Source organism: Xiphophorus couchianus, chromosome 24 (genome assembly GCF_001444195.1).
Source record: "Xiphophorus couchianus chromosome 24, X_couchianus-1.0, whole genome shotgun sequence".
In the NCBI taxonomy this organism is placed as follows: domain Eukaryota; kingdom Metazoa; phylum Chordata; class Actinopteri; order Cyprinodontiformes; family Poeciliidae; genus Xiphophorus; species Xiphophorus couchianus.
Window position 1 is genome coordinate 1,359,144 of NC_040251.1, and position 20,054 is coordinate 1,379,197.

Consider the following 20,054-nt stretch of genomic DNA (forward strand, 5'->3'; position numbering starts at 1 on the left):
ATACAGAAGAAATTCATAAAATAAAGTAACAACTTCATTGATATGTGCAATGCACAAGGGAGAGTGTTGTTACTGTGTTGTTACTGAATATTCTGCATCGTATGACAGAGGCGTCAGTAAGTTCACAGTCAGATTCTCAAATGAGTTTTGTTTTTTCTTTTTTTTTTCCTTTTGCTGAACCACACGTCTTCTTCCTACAGCATGGCTTTCTACTGCTGCAGCAGTGGCAGCCTGGAATTTTTTACTGTCCTGCTTGTACTAGGTACTTCTATCAAATGGCTTTTTGTTGTTGTTGTTTTACCTCATTAATGTTTCAGAAACAGTTCTTTGCTAACATTTTAATTTAATTCATTCACAGGAATAAGAAAAAAAACTTTCAAAGGACGCCACAGAAAATGCAAGCATGTAATTCATTCCTCAGTATCACAGATAGATTTATCATCTTTTACCAGGAACTACTATGCTGGACATCAAGGAGGACCTGACCAAAGCAGCTGAAGAAGAACTGTACTTCCACCATTAGTGGTACCAGCCAGACTTTCCTTCTTGAGCAAACAGCAGCTCTTTCCAAATGTCACTGTAATGCAGGAATTCCTGACACACGCAGAGTTCAAGGAGAGACTGATTGTTGTTGAATCTTTTGCACAACTGTGCTACTTTAATCGCTAGCAACTCTGTATTTAATCTGTTGCTTTCAGTGACCTTTGTGTCTTTGCCTGGGTGTTACTTCAGGATTTGTAAGAACGGATGTCTTCTTAAAAAGATCCACTGAAACTGTAAAAAAATAAATAAATAAAGAGAGGAAATGGTGGCTTTAGCAGTATTAAACTTCATGCATCATAACTCTGCTTTCAAAATCAGAGGGAACTCCGCAGTGAGATTTAAACAGTAAAGATATTAATTGCTTAAATCAAACATCTGCTAATGAAGAAAGACTTTACAATTACAAATACTTTTTTTAAAAATTCGACAAATTGTTCCCAGTTAAAGAATCAAACTGTCATGTCTTTATGATGCCGACATGCATCTATGTCGGATTTTTGCTGAGGAGAAAAAAACATGCTTTTGTTTGAATTGCCTCATTAATGTGAATTTAGCTCATAGATGTTCTCAAGAAATAATTTTAAATAAGTAATGACTTAAGAAAAAAAAAAGGCTGACGCACAATCAAACGTTCAAATAGTTTGGATCTACTGTATGTAATGTAAAGACTGGTTTTATTTCAAGATGTGAGGATATACCCAAACTCAACAGTAGGTGGCGATAGAGCTGCATGCATGATTTTAGAAAAGAAGCAGTTTAAATGCTTCAACGGAAAGGTCGGCATCTTCATATGGACACTAAAGGCAGAACGGAGCATATCGGAGTTACTTTTGCTTTTACGGACTACTAGCTGCTGTCACTGGGTAAGTTTCAAAAGTTATTTTAAAAAATATTAAATTAAAAAGACTAAAAGACCGTTCAATTTAGCTTAAAATGAAGCTTTGTAGTTTATCGACACGGTTTAAACACACCTGCGGGCGACGTTTTAAGAGCTTAAAAATATTACCATAACCTTTTATAGCCGCATTTTTTATTGTTTACTGAATCTGTTTAAAATATACAAAATTAAAAAAAAAAAAAAACTTTAAATTTTATCCTAATTGTTTTTGTGTTGCTCCAGCTTTAATAGTTTTTTTGTCAGGAAAATAGTTTTAGGGAACCGAAATTATGGGAAATTTTCTCTTCCATATGTTATGGATATGGGACAGAATAGACGTTAGATATAATCACACCCCCTCTGTTTTCATGTACTTTATTAAAAGTGAAGACTGTCCTGTTTTAACATTTTTCCTCAAGCTGCATTTCTCCTATTGAGACTCAGGGTGGCCGTAAGCATGTAGTTGCAACAATTTTCCACCAGAGGGCGTATCGAACACCTTGAGCACTTCTGATTATCTAATGACAGTTCAGCGCTGTAACGGGTGTTGAACAACGGAGGCGGCCATTGTTGCTGTCGGTTGGATCTGTCACAGGTAAATATCAATTATTGACACAATAATATTAATATACAAGTGTGCTAGAAGTCCATGCTAACATTGGGAAAGCTGACCGTGTAACTCTGACTGTAGCGGTTAAATATCATTTATTTGTTAGTTTCTGTGAGCTGGCAGTTTATAATTAACCGTTACCGGGGTTTGGGGACTGACAGAGTTGGATAGTAACTATTTACATTTACTTGAGTAACTTTTTAGTGGGGGAAAAACGTACTTTCAAGAGTATTTTTACTATGCCGTACTTTTTAATTTTACTTGAGTAATAGCAATATCTAGTATTGCTACTTTGAGTAAAATTTCTGGATACTAAAATAATTTCACTGAATGAAGAACAAACTAGTTTTAGCCAAAAATTCACAGCTGTTTTTGTTAGTTTCGTAAACTTTTTTACATCCAAAGAAATCGGTTTGCCAGAATTTATCATTGTGTAATTTTTTTTCATTCTGGTCTTTAAAATACATAAATTTCCACATAGCTTCATATTTTAGTCAATTTGTCATAATTTTGATATATTTTTAATCAGTTACTCAGTACTTGAGTAGCTTTTTGACCAAATACTATTTTTTTTACTCAAGTAATTTCTTGAACGGCTCCTCGTTACGTGAGTAAAAATATGCTAATAATCTAATCGACTAGTTGAGTAATGTTTCTAATATTTATGGAGCAAGCTGATGGTAATTTAGCCCTGTAATGACGGTTTAACAGAAATGCTCATTGATGCGCTTATATCTGTTTAACAGTGGTGAACAGTTAAACCCACAGTTATTATCATGTTTGTAACAAAGAAATCTCATTTGAAACCATCTGAGGATGTTTCCTCTGTATCATGACCCCCCCAAATATGCTACGAAACTGTCCAGAAATGTCACTTAAATCCTTATTTTAGTGCTCCTCATTGGGAGCAGCTGATTGATGAACTCTGATTGGGTTCTTGGAGATGTCTGTGGAAGGAGGGTTTTGCAGCGGAAATGTTCTTCAGCTGCTGCCCAACAGGAGCAGGCTGCTTGTTCTAAACCAGATGGTTGGCCCTGTAAAAACAGCTAAGGATACCTATAAATCAGTGGGGTCTGGACCAGCAGGGGGTGGTCCTCCTGTAATCCCACTGCAATAACATTGTTTCTGACAGGGAAGCACTTCCTAAGCTGAAACCCATCTCACTGGGTTTACAGACACACCCTCTGCTTTACACTCACCCTCCGTCATTTTGTGATTAATGCCTCACTGCCCTGTGTTTCCTCATCTGTAATTTCTCCCAGGTATCGATTTTGAAACCCCAGGCTTTGATGCCGTCTAGACTGTTGAGGTGGCAGCTTGTTTGTGTAATTATGGGCTTACCAAAGCAGAGCGCCTGCTGTGGGTTAACATGCAAAACCTCCATTAGAACCCCAGGTGATAATCCTCATCACCATGGTAACTTGGAAGCATCACTAAAAACATCTAAAGAGCAAATCGGTTCCCCTTTCCCGTAAAATCTCTCCTTCTAGTGTTTTTCTCTTTAGAAATCCGGATGGAGGCATCATCATAATCGTCACCTGGTTTCTCATTACAGGAGTTGGTGTTAGGAAGCAGCTCAACATGTGCTGACCAGCAGCTCACCAAGCCACAACACTGGACATCTGACAGAGGTAAGTCTACTTTATATGATGTTTAAAGGAGATTTATCACACAAAATTCAAATTTTGTAAATTTTTTACTTCAATGTTGGTCTCAACTGCTTCTAAAAACAGCTTATAAAAAACCCATCCAGCTGATTTTTGGCGATAAGTTGATGATTTTTTTGTGTTTGATGCCTTTTCAAAAACTTCCCATATGTAACATCACATATCAGTAGGCACTGGCCCTTATCTAGCAACCCCAGCAAAGCCCAGCCTGTTACCTGGCAACCCAAGGTGAGCTCTGGTGTGTTTGGTCAGCTGGTTTTACCCCTTTATGTGCTCTACAATGGCTGCTGGAAAAAACAAGTCTTTTATTGTCGACTTACTATCCAGAAACGACATCCTGCATTCTTGTTGGTTGTGCAGGAGGCTCTGCTAATGCTTCCCAAAGATGTATGGTTGTATAATAGGTCATCTATTTACAGTCATTTTCACCTGTGATTGTAATTGTTTAGTTGGGGGAGGGGGGGTGTGTGACCAGCAGCAGCTTGTTTGGATTTAAAGTGACAAGAGGCCATAAAACAGCTCATTCTGAAAAGAGCTCAAAATAGGCAGAACTGGCCAGTTCTGACTGAAATCTCATTATTGAGGAATGAGTTTTGTGCAAAAATTTCATGAACATGTTTTTGTAGACGCCATTCTCAACCTGTTCAAGGAAACATAATGGATCACCATTTAACGTTTTCTGTAGCTACAAGCTGTCAAAGTTGAGGTCTACCACTCAGATTGAGGTTGTGGTTGTGGCTTGCTGGCCGTGTTTGCAGCTGCAGACTAGATGTGAAAGCGACTTGATCAGACGATGTGTGAACCGGTCCTCCCCCTGTGTCTGCTGCTGTGGATCCTGCAAGCAACACAAGGTATGTTTCACCTCCAGGAGGGTTTTTATACAGACTGCTGCTGGTTTTATGAGAACATCAGACATAAAGTTTCACTCACAGTGCAGCACACAGCAGTTTTCTGTGCAGATGCTTCATATATGTTCCTTTTTAGGTTTACCTTTCTTACTCTGGTGCTCTCCAAATTTTTCTTTGGTTGTTTTAGGGCAGCAACTAATGATTATTTTATTTAAAGATTAATCTTTCAATTATTTTGACAATTTGTTGATTAATAGGCTAAAGGCAATTTGCACATTTTGCAGATTTTTCAGTTATGCATTTTTTATACCATATGACATAGTATAAAAACTAAAAGATGCAAATAAACTAATATTTTAATTAGTTTTTTTAAATGGTCTAAAAGGCAATAACAGCATCCTTGGTCATTTGTAGCAAAGGATGCATCTGCAACAAAACAAAATACTTTATTGCTGCCAACATCAATTTGTGAAAAGTTCAGCCCTTTTTAATGCAGTGTAGAGCTGATCTAGGGTCTATTTTTGGATTAACTGGATATCAAAAAGTGCTAAAATCTGAGATCTTTTGTTGCAGAATTTGAACCAGGTGAAGCTAAAATGATACCACCAGAGGACCTTTCATTAACAGTCTCTATTTCTCATGTTTGATTTTAAAGAAAATGGAGTGAGAACAAAAAGCCAAAAAAAAGAGCTGCATGTTCCATTTGAATAATATTTGATATTTTGTGTAAAGGAAATGGTATAAAGTAAAGAAAATTTCCAAATTTGATCAATCTCAAGTTCATCCTTTGACTTTGGGAGCATATATAGATCCAAATGATCAAATGTCAGTTTAAAATTAGCCAAAGTCCAGAGAACTTTAAAAGACCTTCAAAAATCATTGAGAGCTTTTAACCTCTTAAGTTACAAGAAAGTCCTACTAGTTGGATGGAAAATATAAGGAAGTACAGGAAGGGTTAGGTTGTAGTTTCACTTTTTAAAGCCAAATGATTAAAATAAGTACATTTCTAATTCATTACATTCATGTTACAGCCTCATAAACCTTGGTTTGTTGATATCCATACATTTGCTCACAGTTTCTGCCTCTCTGCGTGTCTGACAGCTGCTAAGGTCACAGTTCCCGCCAGAGTGGATGCAGTGGCGGGTGATCCCGCCCACCTTCGCTGCAACATCACTATGGAGGCGGATGAAAGCGTGCACCAGGTGCGCTGGCACGACCCTCACTCCAACATGATCCTGGCGTATTTGCCGACCTCGCCGGTCCGCATCGTCCACCAAGACGCCAACCTCAAGGTGACGGTGGCGCGCAAGGACTCCAGCTACATCACCATCAAGAAGGTGCGGCCGGATGACGAGGGCTGCTTCCACTGCTTTTTCGACGTGTACCCCTCTGGGAAGCAGCAAGGCACCACCTGTATCACCATCACCGGTGGGTGCAGGAAGACCTCCACTTCTCCTCCGTGTCTCACATGCTTTTTATGTACTTTATTTAACTCTAGTTATCTCAGGAAATATGCAGCATCTCTGCCCGACATTTCAACTCTGTTTAAAGTTTATTTATTGAGGCCATGTAACTTTTTGGATTAGAGTCACTGGGTTTGTTTTGCAGAATAAATGTTAAACTCCCAGATCAGCAGAAGTAAAAGCCCACACACACAGATAACCCCATGCAAATGTGTTGCTGCTGATAGGCAATTCCTAAATGGAAAACCTGCACACTGCTCTTCTTCTTTGCAACAGGAGGCAGAGTCCACCTGGAGGGGAACAAGACGGCCATACGCGGGCTGCCCGTCACCCTGTCCTGCTCGTACACCCTCGTCAAACGGGTCGCCCAGGCTCTGTGGAGGAAGACGACAGAGCAGGGTGACACCGTCACAGTTGCCTCATACGCCAAGTTGGGCTCTTACCTGGGGAAGGAGTTCAAAGGTCGGGTCAGCCTGAGCCCCACCCTGGGGGAGACCAGACTGACCATCGAGGAGGTCAAAATGGAGGACGAGGCGTGCTACACCTGCGAGTTCCACACCTACCCGGACGGAACCAGGAACGCCGTCGCCTGCCTCCACGTCTACGGTGAGGCTAACGTGGCTTTCAGGCAGCTTCAATACTTTTTCTGCTGAAACTTTGGATTCTCTTAGAAAGTATCAGCTTTCAGAAAGCACTTATTGCGGCTCATAAAAAGACAGAAATGATACAGAAACTCAGGAATGTATAGTAAATGTTTGAGTTAGATTTCTGAAAGGTAAAAACTTGAATTTAAGTTATGCAAACATTTAGTTGAAATATTGGCCTTATATTAAATTTCAACATGATTTAAGCAACTTTTGTTTTAATGCTGGAGTATCATCTTCACGTTCTTTGACCTTCTAACGTGAAGTTAAAATAAAAAAGAAAATCTGATGTCTTTGTAGGAAATGACAAGCAAATGTTGAAAAAAAAATTGTTTAATAGTAAATTAGAACAGTCCACCTGTGTGTAATGTAGTCGTACATTAAATATGTGGAAGAAGATGCTCTGGTAAGACACATCTGCAAAGCATTAATTCACGTGAATGGAGGTCTTTACTGGTAAAACATGCTAAACCAAGTAGCTCTGTAATTTTCATTCACTGTTGCACTCCTTCTGTTGATCCGTCACATAAAATCCCAGTAAAGTTTACAATTGTAATGAGGCAAAATGTGGAAACATTCAAGATGCTCGAACACTTTTGCAAGTTGCTGCGTCTCAGATTTTTAATGTCATGTTGGCTCAGTAAACTCTGAGCCTTTTTAGTGTTATCTGCCGATCTGGCATCTATTACACTCTCTGACAGTTAAAGTAATTATTACTAAATGAGAACAAGCTTCACTTTGCTGTTTCAATGGTGTGTAAACCTATTAAGAAATAAATCCTATCAAGAGTAATTGTGCCCTGGGAGGCAAGGGAAGCCTTGTTGTGAAAGCTCATTGAGCAGTTTGAAATCAGGAATGTTTGAACGCAGAAAATCAGAACATTTTCCCCCTCATATTTCTGCAATGTAAAACAAACTGCAGGAAGTGATTTAATAAGATGAATTCTGCCAGAAAAATCCCCCAACACCACCAACTTGTTAACCTGCTCCCTCCAAATCCCTTTAAAATCACGCTGTTTGTGCTATATTCAAGTTTTTTCTGTCCACCTGAGTAATGATTACTCATGTGGACAGGGCCACACGCACGCTGAGCAAATCTCTGAACAACTCAGGAAAAGGAAGTTCTCAGCATAAACACACCCTAGGAAGCCCTGAGATGATGGCAGCTGAAGTCGGTCATTAAACTACTGTTCTGGAGATGGATTTCACTTTTCCAACGCAGCACTTAACCTCCTCCTTTTTTATTTCCCCTGAGAGTAATCGAGTTCAGACGCTCAGTGGCCAGACTTCCAGGAGCGTGAGGAGCTGCTCCCTTTCCTCTGGAAGTTTGTTTTTACACTGATAAGGAAGGAAGGGAGAGGAAAGTGTCGCAGAGAGAGGGAATGGAGTGATTAATATGGAAAGCAACCCGCGAGGTTTGAGTTGCTCATGGTTCCTCTCCAAACAAAGCCTCTGTGTTGGTGTGTGTTTGTCTTGCTTTGCTCCAAACGCACAAACATTCGCTAAAAGCCGCTACACCAACATTTGTCTTAGTTTTTGCTTCCAAGTTGTCTTTGTCTGGAGGCATCGATGCTGATATTTTGTGTCTCTCTCTGCGTCACAACACAGCACAGAAAAAGCTTGTAATTCCGCATTATGAGTAATAACACAAAATATAATGAAATCCTTTTAACGCATTTCCTAATACTTTCTGCTGTAATAACATTTTACGTGGTTATTAATTATTTTTTAATAATAATGTAGTAATGTTGCATAGTATGTAATAAATTATCACAAGCTGCTGTCTTATGTTCACCCTAATCGATATACTTCTAATAACGATCATTTTTAAATGTTTCAAACTTTGGTCAATGTTAATGTTAACAGAAATATTCTCCTTTGTTTTGAAAACCAATGTGCTTAAAAAAGCGGATCGACCAAAAGCTCGACATTTATTGACCAAATAAAAATTTAATTACAAAGCTGTAAAAATCAACCAGCTGACCTGATCTCCCATTTCTATCCCCAGTCTTACCCAACCCTCAGGTGAGCTTCTCGACGTCGCCCTCGGGAGTCACGGAGGTAAACTGCACCGCCAAGTCGAGGCCTCCGTCCACCATCCTGTGGGACATTAGCAACAATGCCGTCACCCTGGGTCCACCGGTGTTGTCGGCGTACAGTCAGGGCGACGGCACCACGATAGTGACGAGCACGCTGCGCTTCCAGTCCGCGCTCAGAACCGTGAAATGCATCGTGCAGCACCAGGGTTTAGAGAAAGCCCTCGCACTGGACGTCAAAGCAGACGGTGAGCAGTTTATGCACCGATGCATGTTTGTTCGTCCCAGACATGATTGTCGCTGCTTCCCAATCTGTGGCTCTGAGGTGCAGAGATTAGAGGTTTTCTATTTTAGTCGGGGTGTAATTATGGATACTTTGGTCGTGGGATCCTGCATCCCGTAACGTCTCAGGAAGGTTTCTTTTTCTCACACCGCATGACTTTGACATGTTTAATGTTTTTGACATGTTTAGTCCAGATGTCTAAAAAAGCTTTCACTCCCCTTTGACTTTTTCACATTCCCTCTCTTAAGAACCACAACTTCAGGTTCATTTTTGAATAAAAATATCCTTTATCTAAGTGTACCAGCAGCAAGTTATATTCAAACTAATGCAAGAAAGAATAAGAAACTTTATAGTAAGTAAGGAAATAAAAGTTTTTCAATGTGCTACTGAAATGGCACATTCAGTTCAAAGAAAATGTGCAGTGGAGTAGGATCGTTTTTAAAAAATGTACAAAATGTGTATTCGTCCATGAAAAACTGCTGATTTACCTGAAATAAAATGACAGCAGAGAAGTTAACATCTTTTTTAGATTGAGATTCTAACTTTTATTTTTGCTGGGAGGATCTGTGGTACCCAGAATACAGCATTTTACTGGGGTATTCTACAATATACCAACACAGAATCAGAAAACTGTACACCGCTTTTAACATTTTGTCACAAATTTATATCAGAACAATGTGCTTCATTTTGAGTTTTTTCCACTTAGTCAATACGTTGTAGAACCGCCATCTTACTTCAGTTGCAGCTGCAGGTCTTTAGGTTGTCTATCTATCAATGTGTTTCATTACATTACGTTATTCAGTGGACGTCTGGTATTCATGAGGGTCAAGAACCAGAACCGCTAGGATCTATGAAGCCAATAGCATGCATTGCGTTGAGGTTTTTCAGCTGTCCAAGCTGCGGTTTCTTTTGAACATTTTAGAAATGTTCCAAGAAAAATCAGCAAACAGGAAAATTTGGAGAAAAATCTACGAAAATTAAAATAAAAGTTTAATTTGTACCTATGGCATGTCAACGTCCAAACTCCTCAGTTTGCAACTGCATTTCAAGATCCTGGTGTGGCATTCGAGCAAAGAGGACTGAGGGGAAGAATTCCTGCGACACATTTATCAAACGATTATAAATAAACTTGCATATACTGTATATTCTGCACATGTTATAATATATGTTTGTTTGTTTTTTTTGTTTTTTTATAGATTATGATATTTTGCCTGTTGGAGTGAGTTCCCCCAACGTTGTCCTCATCTCTGTGTGTCTGGCTGCAACTGTCGTCATCCTGGGTCTGTGTGTGTTTTTCTGCAAGCGCTTCGTATGTATTTGACGGTAAGTCTGAAGTCCACTTCACCACATTTCCTTCTGTTAACACTTCAGAGAGCCTCTGCTTGTGGCAGCGGGATGACCCAGGCTCCTTTCCCAGAAAGTGAAGCCGGTAATCAAAAGCTAATTAGAAGCTCATCTCTTTGCTTACGTGAAACGGATTTTTTTGTCACAGTGAGAGCCGGTTTCAGCATTTCTGCAGCTGGGGAAAAGAAATGTGGGTCTAAAAATAAATAAAATTGGAGCGATTCCCTCATAGTCCACCAGACGTTTGTTCTGGGAAGCTCTCACAGGTGTTTCTGTAACTTTGGAAAATGAGTTAAAATGTGAAGTGAAGCATTTTTAAACACATTCACATGTTTTTTTTAGCCACAAGAATTTCTGGGTGTATGCCGTTGGGGAGGAAACGCTCAGCAGATATCCAGTGCATTGTTTCTGTTGTGGCCTGCTGTGGAGGCCAAGTTTTGAGTGGCTGTCATTGTGTGTGGCTGTGATGAAGCGTTCCCACGTCTGCTGGTTGCATAAGCAGAAAGCTGTCGGGTGTTTTATGGACCTGAAGGATTATAGTAGCCCAGCCAGGGTTTGTCTCATTAGACCCATTTATATTTAAGTCTCTGTTTCAGTTTAATGTGGTTTATTGTAATAATGAACAACATCTTTGAGGTTGGACCAAGTTTTAAATCCACAGATGTTTTGGCAGAGAACAGCAGTTTCCTTATGTTCCTCTGAACAAAGAAGCGACCTTCACCTCTGACTCTGTAGTTCAAAGCAGTTTGGAAAAGGAAAAGATGAAGTAAAAATATGTATTTTCAGACCAAATTCTGCATCCCAACCTGGGCTTTGACAGCTCATTCACATCCGTTTAATTTTATAATCTAAAAGTTGTCATTCTTTCCTCATTATTGTCTTGTCTGTCTTCCTTTGTTTTCCTACCTCCTTTCATTGGAACATTTCTTATTTTTCTTAGATCCACAAACCCTCGAATAGTTCTGATCCCCTCTAAAGGCTGTTAGAATTGCCTATATTAATAGTTAAAACATCAAATATTCTTTAGCCTGCATTAATACACACAGTGTATTACACCATCTTAGCACTAATGCAGAACCTGACATCTACAGTCTTATCTACAGGTTCTTGTCGTTTCAGCCAAGGATCATGAGTAGTTGTCTTTTAAAGCTTGGCGGTATGATAGTATCTAAATTGTGCTGAATTTTCTGGTAACAAAAAAATCCAGTTTGGCACAAATATTCTGCCATGAAACTAAAGAAACGTTAACAGGGACAGAAGGTCACTTTGCAGCCATCTCCCACCTTCACATGTCAGAGATGAAGGTGGTCACTGCGGCAACACCTTTTTCCTCTTGGTTTGTTGAACTGCGTGGTGCCAGGCCTTGAACTGCTGCCCAGTTCCCTTACCATAAATCCTCCCGCTCACAAGGGAGGGAAGAACAAAGTAGGAACCAGAGCGTTGAAAGAAAAATAAAGTGACAAGGTCTTTCTGTTTAGCCTTGGTCGAATGATAACCAAGGCGTTGATCACTGATTACACATATGAGGAGAAAGAAGGCAGGACTTACTGAAAATTCCTGCTTTTTCAAAAGGTGGACTGTTACTGTGGAAAAGCCATTGCCTTCATTCTTTCTGTTATCATAAATTATACCTAACTTTCTCCACTGAGTTACAGATTAGAGGCTGTGGGCACAATCATATCTGAAGTGCATTTTTCCCCCCACTTGTGATTTGTTGAGTTGGAACAATCTGATAATCCGAAATGAAAATATTTTTACTCGACTCTTTCCACATTAGTTGAAGTTTTCCTCTTTTCTCTGCCTGCTCTGAGCAGAATAACAAGTGGCTGCGCTGATTGTCTGAAGCTGACGGCCTGAAGGAAAGGCCTTCTTTCAGTCTACTCCCTTAGGCTGACGAAGACGACAGACTGCAGGGGGCTCGGATAAAGGGACCACTGATGTGCCTATAGTTGAAAGCATGCCCAGTCTGACAACAAGGCGTCCTCTCAGCTTGGACGGGAAAGACGCATCGTCTGTGTTTCCCAGTCCTCGTCTTAGCTGGAACATGCTGGACGGGAACACGGTCTGTTACTGTGATGCGGTTCAGATTGTTGTTCTGGGGAAATGACAGCTGCTGCCTGTATCTGGAATGAGCTGCAAACGCGTGCTCACATTCTTTATGACTTTCGTTTTTACATCACACCAAGTGAGGACTTGTGGAGATCATTTCATAATTTGTCTTTCATGGAATGTATTTATGGATGGAACTTCAGGATTGTTTTTCCTGAGAATGGGTTTTAATGTAGTCCAAAATCATTTTTTAAATTTTGCTTAATTATAATAGTTTATTCCTTTTCACATCTCCCCCTTTCTTGGTTTCAGTCTTTTTCAGTCTTTTACCCTAACCCTAACCCTCTGCACTTTTTTTCTGGCATTTTTCTGCTGTTTCATACTTTCTTTATAAGTTTCTTTGCCTCCCTGGTTCTTTCCTTTGTTCCCTCTGTCCTTGTCTCCTTTTGCTAATACAAACCTCCTTGCAGCCTTGCTCCCATGCCACCTATCTTCTGTCCTTGCACCAATGTCTCCTACTATGTGTCCTTGCACCACTCTGTTCTTCTTTGTCTTTCTTGTCTCCTTCAGTCAGTACCTCCCCTCAGTGCATTTCTGGATCTACAGAAATGTGTGCAGCTCAAACCAAAGGAGCACAGGAAGAAAAACTGCACATTCAACGAGTCTCAAATTCAGAACTTCTTAAAAACATGGATTTATCCTTCTATGTACTAAAACCACAGACTAATGGTGCAGGAGATATTGTCTTGACAGCTGTTAGGTCCTCTTATTCCAACTGAGCACCATTTAAGTCATAAATCTTCTCCTGATTTATGTAGCAGGATGTGAGTTTGTCACAAAGCTCAAAGCACATCAGTCCTGGTTTCTTGAGCATGATGAGTTCACTGGCCTCCACAGACTCCAGATCCCAACCCAACAAAGCTCTTGTGTGGCAAGAGACTTGAATGAGACATGTTGACAAATTGCAGTACCTGCATTGTGATCTCTCCATAGGTACCAACATCTTTGTGAAGAATGTGTCTGACACCTTGTTGAGTCCATGCCACAATGAATTAAATGAGTTGTAAAGGAAAAAGGTGAATTTGGTTCTAAAAAGGTGTTTTTAATCAAGTAACTGATGGCTTTTGTTATTGTTGGTATTTACTTTATTTTTTAAATTCTGGCTGACGTGTGTCAGTTTTTGTCACGCCAGTTTAATGTAACGTAGCGAAACGCAGCTAAAGCAGTCAGAGCTGGCTTGGCTGGTATTTCTGTTTTGGTTTTGTCGTTTTGTTTGCTACCACATGGAGAAAGAAATCCACACTTCCTTGCTGCATTTGTTAAGTACGAAACGCTTTGCATGTTGCAGCAGTCTGAAGTAAAACAGGATGTTAAAACAAAGTCTCTGAGCTGCGGACCTTTTTATAGAGCTGTGATGTCTGCGGTTGAGGTCGAACCACAGACAAGCTTCAGACCGGCCTCTGATTCTGGGTATTACTTGGTCCTGAGCTTGTTCCAGTAAAAATCTGTTGGATCTATTTATGACCATGTTTCCCTAATTCTTGGTGAGCCCGCCACGGAAAAAGGAAGTTGACCTTGGAGAAGGATGGCAGGTTTTTACCCAAATAAACTTAAGCAGCAGCGTTTATGCTGCCACAGAGGGGTGGTGCCACATCCTGCGTGGATCTCAAAAACATTTTCTGCCCTGCAATCAGGAGAGCAGCTCCTCTGAGATTAGATGAAGGGAAACATCCTGACATGCCGATGGTGACACCTGCTGGTGTGGTCATTGAAGTGCATTGATTCCGTTTTTACCAGGTAATCTTTTTGCTCTTAATTAGCTTTAAAACTATGCTGTTTCATTTCAGGATGTTGACTCAGAAGGTGTCGCAGCCATTTCTTTGTGACTCAGGAACATGTTCAGTGTGAAATTCTGCATTCTTTAGATGCCTGTGGGTGTTTGATGTGTCCAAACATGTTTCTTCCTGTTGCATTTACAACCTTTTGCTTCGACTCTGTGACACATTTAATCATGAACTTTAATCACCACCCTGTTGTGCTGCATCTTTAAAATTAGATCAGAAACTCCTCATTTCGGATGATTTACTCTGACAACACTGAGTGATGAACAAAGGAGTTGCACCAACATGGCTTAAATTTAACTCAGTAATTATTATGTCAGATTGCACAACACTGGTTCAAAGTTAAATCCACCAACAATGATTTCATGGACGCCATAAAATTTCACAAACTGTCAAAGGAAACTGTTGTGGCTGACGTATTTCTTCTGAGTCATAGGACTCTGTGGTTTGTGGTAAAATAATCCACCCACTGTATGTGTATTTACTATTACATCTAAGTATAAAATATTCATTTAACATGAGTGTTTTTACTTTAATGTTATCTTACATCTCAGATGGAGAGAAAACTGTTGGTTTATGTAGCACAGTTAAATCTAGCAGTTGCATCCATTTTTAATTGACCACAGGGTTTTACATAGATGGGTGTGAAGCAGTTGTAACATGAAAGCATTCAAACTTAACAAATACCTTGAAAATTAAAATAGCTCAAAAGAGTTGACGACCTGCTACTAAAATTAAAGGCAAGTGAAAAAAACAAAGAAAGTTTGTTTCAGACCACAACCCCAAGAAAGACTTTTAAAGTTGAATGAAACTATTTAAGAGCTGTACATTTAAAATCAAAACATTATTTCAGAAGTGAGAGCAGGATGTTGTGGTCCACTGTGCCGTCAGAGGTCGTCACATACAATGAACACAGAATGACCCTTATCAGAGGTTACAAAAGGCTGTTTCTGTGTAGTGCTGGGCTTCAAAACCAGACTGACAGTTTTCACAAATACCACTTTGACTGGAACCAATCAGCCAGAGAAATGTAAAATGTTAGTTATTTTAAATAAGGCCTGAAGAGGGAGATCACTAGGCTTTAAATGGACCATAGAAGTGAGACGCAGCATGCCTGGTTGTCTCCTTTTGTTTCTGTGTAACCATGGGAAACGAAGCTTAAATACGCTGTAAATTGTTTACTACAGCACAAGATAATCTAGACTCTAACCATTTTAAATGAATCTGAAAATCAGAGAATCTAATTGAAATTTGATTTGATTATTGAAATAATCACATTTTAAAAGTGCATTGATTACTGGAAGAATCCCACTGCTTATTCTGCGCTGAACATCTCTGGCCCCCTGATGAGGTCCCAGCCTGACCGGACCTCCAGACTGATGAGGTGTTTAACAAAAGCAACACAATCATTGGTTGAGGAGGATTTTGTTGTAGCAGGATTTTTTTAAATGTATTTATTTATTTTATTTTTTTTTTCAAAAAATCTTTATTTTCTGTTTCTGTCCAGACTGATTCGGCATCTGGCGTCGCCACCACTGTTATGCTTCAGTGGATTTCTGAGCCTGACCCAGCTGCTCAGCACCGTGCAGAGGAAGCTGCTTGTTCTGCTCCTACCAACCAGAAATGTACTGCCAGAGCAGACTAAACACTTCTACTGAAAGGATTATTTAAGGCTACAAATGAGACGAAACTGCTGAGAAGTCGACCTTCAGTGGCCTGAAAACCTTTTACGATTTGGTTTCAGGTCATGTCATTCCTCTTTGTCCTGTAACAAACACCCTCTGCAGCTATAAAGTGCCACACATCCACGTTAAAACTGATGGTCTTAAATATGATTTTTTCTTCTAATGCTCTGAAATTTGTTGTTGTGGCTGTTTTATGTTGAGATTAACCTGTTAGTTGCACCATAAGCTAGCGACGCCACTGCCCTAGTTCTTTAACAGTCCTGATTGGTTCATCCAGCACACAGAAAAATGTTGGAAGAAAAACCAAAATGTCCAACTCCGTTCTAATTTAAGCCTTGTTTCGTGTACTGACTGGATAAATATACCCCAGCTCTACGTCTGGCCATTGTCCCTCAGGCCTGGTGGTTTTTTTGGGACGCCAACACCACCACCAAAATGCATCTATTAGTGGTTCCTGGAGACGTACGCTGATTAGAGGAGGGCCAGTTCTGGACCTGCAAGTAACGGGAAACCCAAGCGCATCCAAAGTTCTGAGGAAGGATGTGACTTTTTGTTGAACCTTCGTGAGTCATTTTGAGAGCGGAGAGGATGGCAGCTCTGCCGGTTTTGAACTCCTGCGTGTGGGACGGGGACAGGTGGTCGAGATGTAATCTGTGTGTTTCTGGGGTCACCGCCACCCAAACGCCTCCTGAGCAGATGAACCTATGAATCACCTTTTGTGTGTACAAGTGTGAGACAGACAGAGGGCGGATCCGTTTCCACGCACACGTTTGTTTTTAAAGGAAGTTTCTGTTTTTATGTGTTTCTGAATCACTGAGCAGCATCGACATTTTTGTAGATGTGCTGAGAAAAATAAATGTACTCTTAATTTTTTTAATAATTTTTATACAATGACACTTATATAGTACTACACATTGTGATTGTGGATGAGCTTTAAAGAATTAAAGCACTATTGTGCAGCTGTTTTGTTACCTTTTGGTGTATGTTACTTTTTTTTTTTTGAAACATTGCAAATTATTGTGATTTATCTTCAAAAGTCATTTTATTTTCCAAATCTCAAATTGCGTCAAATATGGTCAATGGAAACGTATCTTGTTATTGCATGAAACAGGAATTCCTTACAAAAACACCCAACTGTAATGTTTTAGGACACCGGCCACATAATGTGATGTGGAACACTGAGCTGCACACTGGAGCAGTTTTCCTGTCAAATATTTGTTTTTCAATCCATATCAATGGCAAATATGTAATTCTGTGAATATTTTACATTCTGAACTATGAATTACTGAACTTTCCAAATGCCTCACATTCAATGAAATCTTATTTTTATGTGAAACTTTGTTTCAAATTTGGGAAAAAGCAGGATCTTTCATTTTCCTGAGTATGATTTTTTTTATTGTACTAAAGTCCAAGAAGTTTAACTATTAAACGTGTTCACATGGAGATTTCTTTTTATTCTTATCAAAAGTAGCAAATCTGACTGATGTAAACATTTCATGGAGAATGTTGGTGGTTTGCTCGACACGCGGAAAACTGACACAGGAGGAAACTCGTTTTCACCCACAGCCTGCTGGTATTAGTTTGTTTCACTTTTGAATCCTCTGAAAGTCTAAAGATCATTATACAATCAAATGAATTCAAATATTCCCTCTTGCAAATGCAAATATTTCTCTTTAAATAGCTAAAAGGGGGCAATTTTTGCTTTTTCTATAAGGGTATACGTGGAAATTGAATGAGTCACGCATGAATCATGTTCAGTCTGATACCTGTGATGTAGATACCACACTGGAAAATTTATTTCTGGTGATTTATTTGTGACAGGAAATTCAATATTCTTCTTATTTAATGCTGTGAATAAAATTTAATTCTCTATTTAAACATTAATTGTCAAAAAAAATTAGCTGATTTATTTTTGTCCATAAGAACACTAATTATGAGCTTCATCAAATATTTCAGTTTACGCTTTTGGAAACATACATATTTTAAGTATTTTTCAGCTTTTCGTTCAAGTAATTATTTTTTACCAGGTTTTTTTTTTCCTTTCCATATGTCTCACAAAGATCATTGAATGGCTCAATTGTTCAAAGCAATAGTTTGGGGAAATTATTTTAGTTTCACTCACTTTCCTTTTTCTATAAGAGATTTATTTCCCTATTTATATATTTTCCAGGCTGTTAAATGGTAGTTTATCACTAACTAGAACAATCTCTGCTTTCCGTAGAAATGGAACATTGAGATTGAAAATCACAACATGTAAAATACTTATTCTGTGCAAGTTGATGACTGGCTATCAAAGTGTTCAGAAAAATGACTTACTTTTAAAAAAAATATTAAATAGAGAAGAGGAAGCAGGCAAAAAGAGCGGAATAGAAACCAGAACAAGAAAATATGGGAAGGAAAACAGAAATCGGCTCATCGAATCAAAGAAACTCCAAAATGGCTGAACGAAGGAGGCCTGCAGATACCTGAGAACTGCAATGATTAGAAGACAAACTATTGGGAATGTGGATGTTACTCATACTATATTCGGCCTAAATATGGATTTATTAAAATATGTTTAAAAAAATGTCCTGTTGCTTTATCCTGGAGGAAATTATCTTGAAATGTTTGTTTTAAAAAGAAAATAAGCCTAAAAAACAGCATCTTGTTTCTAAACCAACAGGATTGACATTATGGATGACCTGCCCAAGTTTATTACCTTTGACCCAATAGAAAACTTGTTCTGTCTCATCCAAATGCTGTTTCTGAGGCTAAACCTAGAACCTTAAAGGAATTGTGGAATATAGTCCAATCATCCCAAATCTTAGAGGACATTTTTTGGTAATTTATTTATTTTCTGGAGAGTGGAAACATGTTCTATTATTTTTAACAAATCCCTCAGTTTTATGCTAACTCACCACTAGGTGGCAGCCCTGTTTGCTTTGCTGTTTAACAGGATCTTACCAGGTTTTTCTTCATCAATTTTAAGCCCACCTTCACCTTCACCTTCACCTCCACTAACAGTAACAGAGGAAATGATGCAATAAAGATTTGTATTAACTCTTCTTGTTTTGCCGTTTTAACAGCAGCCTGCGTCTGTGACACGGTGATTGGTGGGTGACTGCATGCAGGGCTGGGACGTGCTGTGTGAGAAAAAGGAGCGTGTGTCTGCAGCCATGAGTAACGCGGCGCTGCACGTCAACCCTTCGCACTTTCAAAACCGCAGAGGTAACACGTCCCACGGCCCATCCTCCCCGCGGGTTTCGCGCGGCCCTGCAGTTGCACATCCAACATTTCCTATCACTCTCCTCGTTTCTTTTTAAAAACCCGTTTTGATCGCAGGGTTTTGCTTCAATAACTTGCGATCGACGCCGCGCTGTGGTTTTGTCACGGCTGCTAGATGTTTCCTGTGATGCTGCTTAATGAAGTAGATAAAGATATCTTATCTTGCCTTTGCGGCTAAAGAGTTGCTCACTTTGATTTATTTATGAATACTAATGTGGTTTTATGGAAAGATTTAGTCATTTTTCTAGAAAAATCAGTAAGTTCTCAGTTTTAGACCAAAATCTAATTTATTCTTACACTTTACTCTCCTGTTTACGTTTATATAATACTTTACGTTTCTGCTTTAGTCAAAATTGTTCTCTGATGATGCTTTGTGGCCGCTTCTGGTTTGGGTGTTTCAGGAGACTGCAGATGGTTTCATTCTGACCTGAAAGGTTTTGCTTCCTGGATTCAAGCTGGAAAAAAAACTGAACATATGATTTGTTAGTATTCCAAAGTTTTCCATTTATAAGCCGGCGTCTTCTCGTTTTTCTCTTGATTATCACCCGTATGTCAACATTCATTAATCACTTAAACCATTAAACCTGTCAAATTTACTGAGCAACTCTAAACTCAAAGAGTTCAGGAAGCAGAATGTCAAAAATACATCAGTTGAAGCCACAACTCACTAAATGGAGCTTTTATTAGATTTTCCTTTCCTGAAAAATGAAACACTTTTTTTCTTTATCATAAAAGTCTCCTGATTTAAAAGTTACTCGTTTTAATAAAGTACGCTACAGGAAAAAGAACAAAATTCATTCAAAATTTTCCATGCAGCCTACAGATCAAACAAATGTCAAAGTTTGAGAACACAATTTAATAAATTCAATTCAAAAATTATTTACTTATCCCAAAGAAAATT

General features: G+C 39.2%; 1 protein-coding gene across 11 annotated transcripts; it reads left to right on the top strand.

Annotated features, from left to right (window-relative positions):
- Nucleotides 1-1,276: 1,276 nt before the first annotated feature.
- LOC114140198 (OX-2 membrane glycoprotein-like) lies at nt 1,277-19,074 on the top strand. 11 transcript variants are annotated; one of them, XM_028009915.1, is made up of 10 exons: nt 1,277-1,406; nt 1,840-2,015; nt 3,293-3,425; nt 3,521-3,661; nt 4,456-4,548; nt 5,647-5,973; nt 6,285-6,614; nt 8,660-8,935; nt 10,167-10,293; nt 15,712-16,860. In XM_028009915.1, the coding sequence occupies exons 5-9, from the start codon at nt 4,491-4,493 to the stop codon at nt 10,289-10,291; spliced, it is 1,116 nt and encodes a 371-aa protein (XP_027865716.1). In that variant the 5' UTR covers nt 1,277-1,406; nt 1,840-2,015; nt 3,293-3,425; nt 3,521-3,661; nt 4,456-4,490; the 3' UTR covers nt 10,292-10,293; nt 15,712-16,860. The 11 variants fall into 11 exon arrangements, with proteins under 11 accessions (XP_027865716.1, XP_027865721.1, XP_027865717.1 ...); XM_028009920.1 differs by having other exon boundaries at nt 3,586-3,661; nt 4,383-4,548; XM_028009916.1 differs by having other exon boundaries at nt 3,586-3,661.
- The last annotated feature ends 980 nt before the right edge of the window (nt 19,075-20,054 follow it).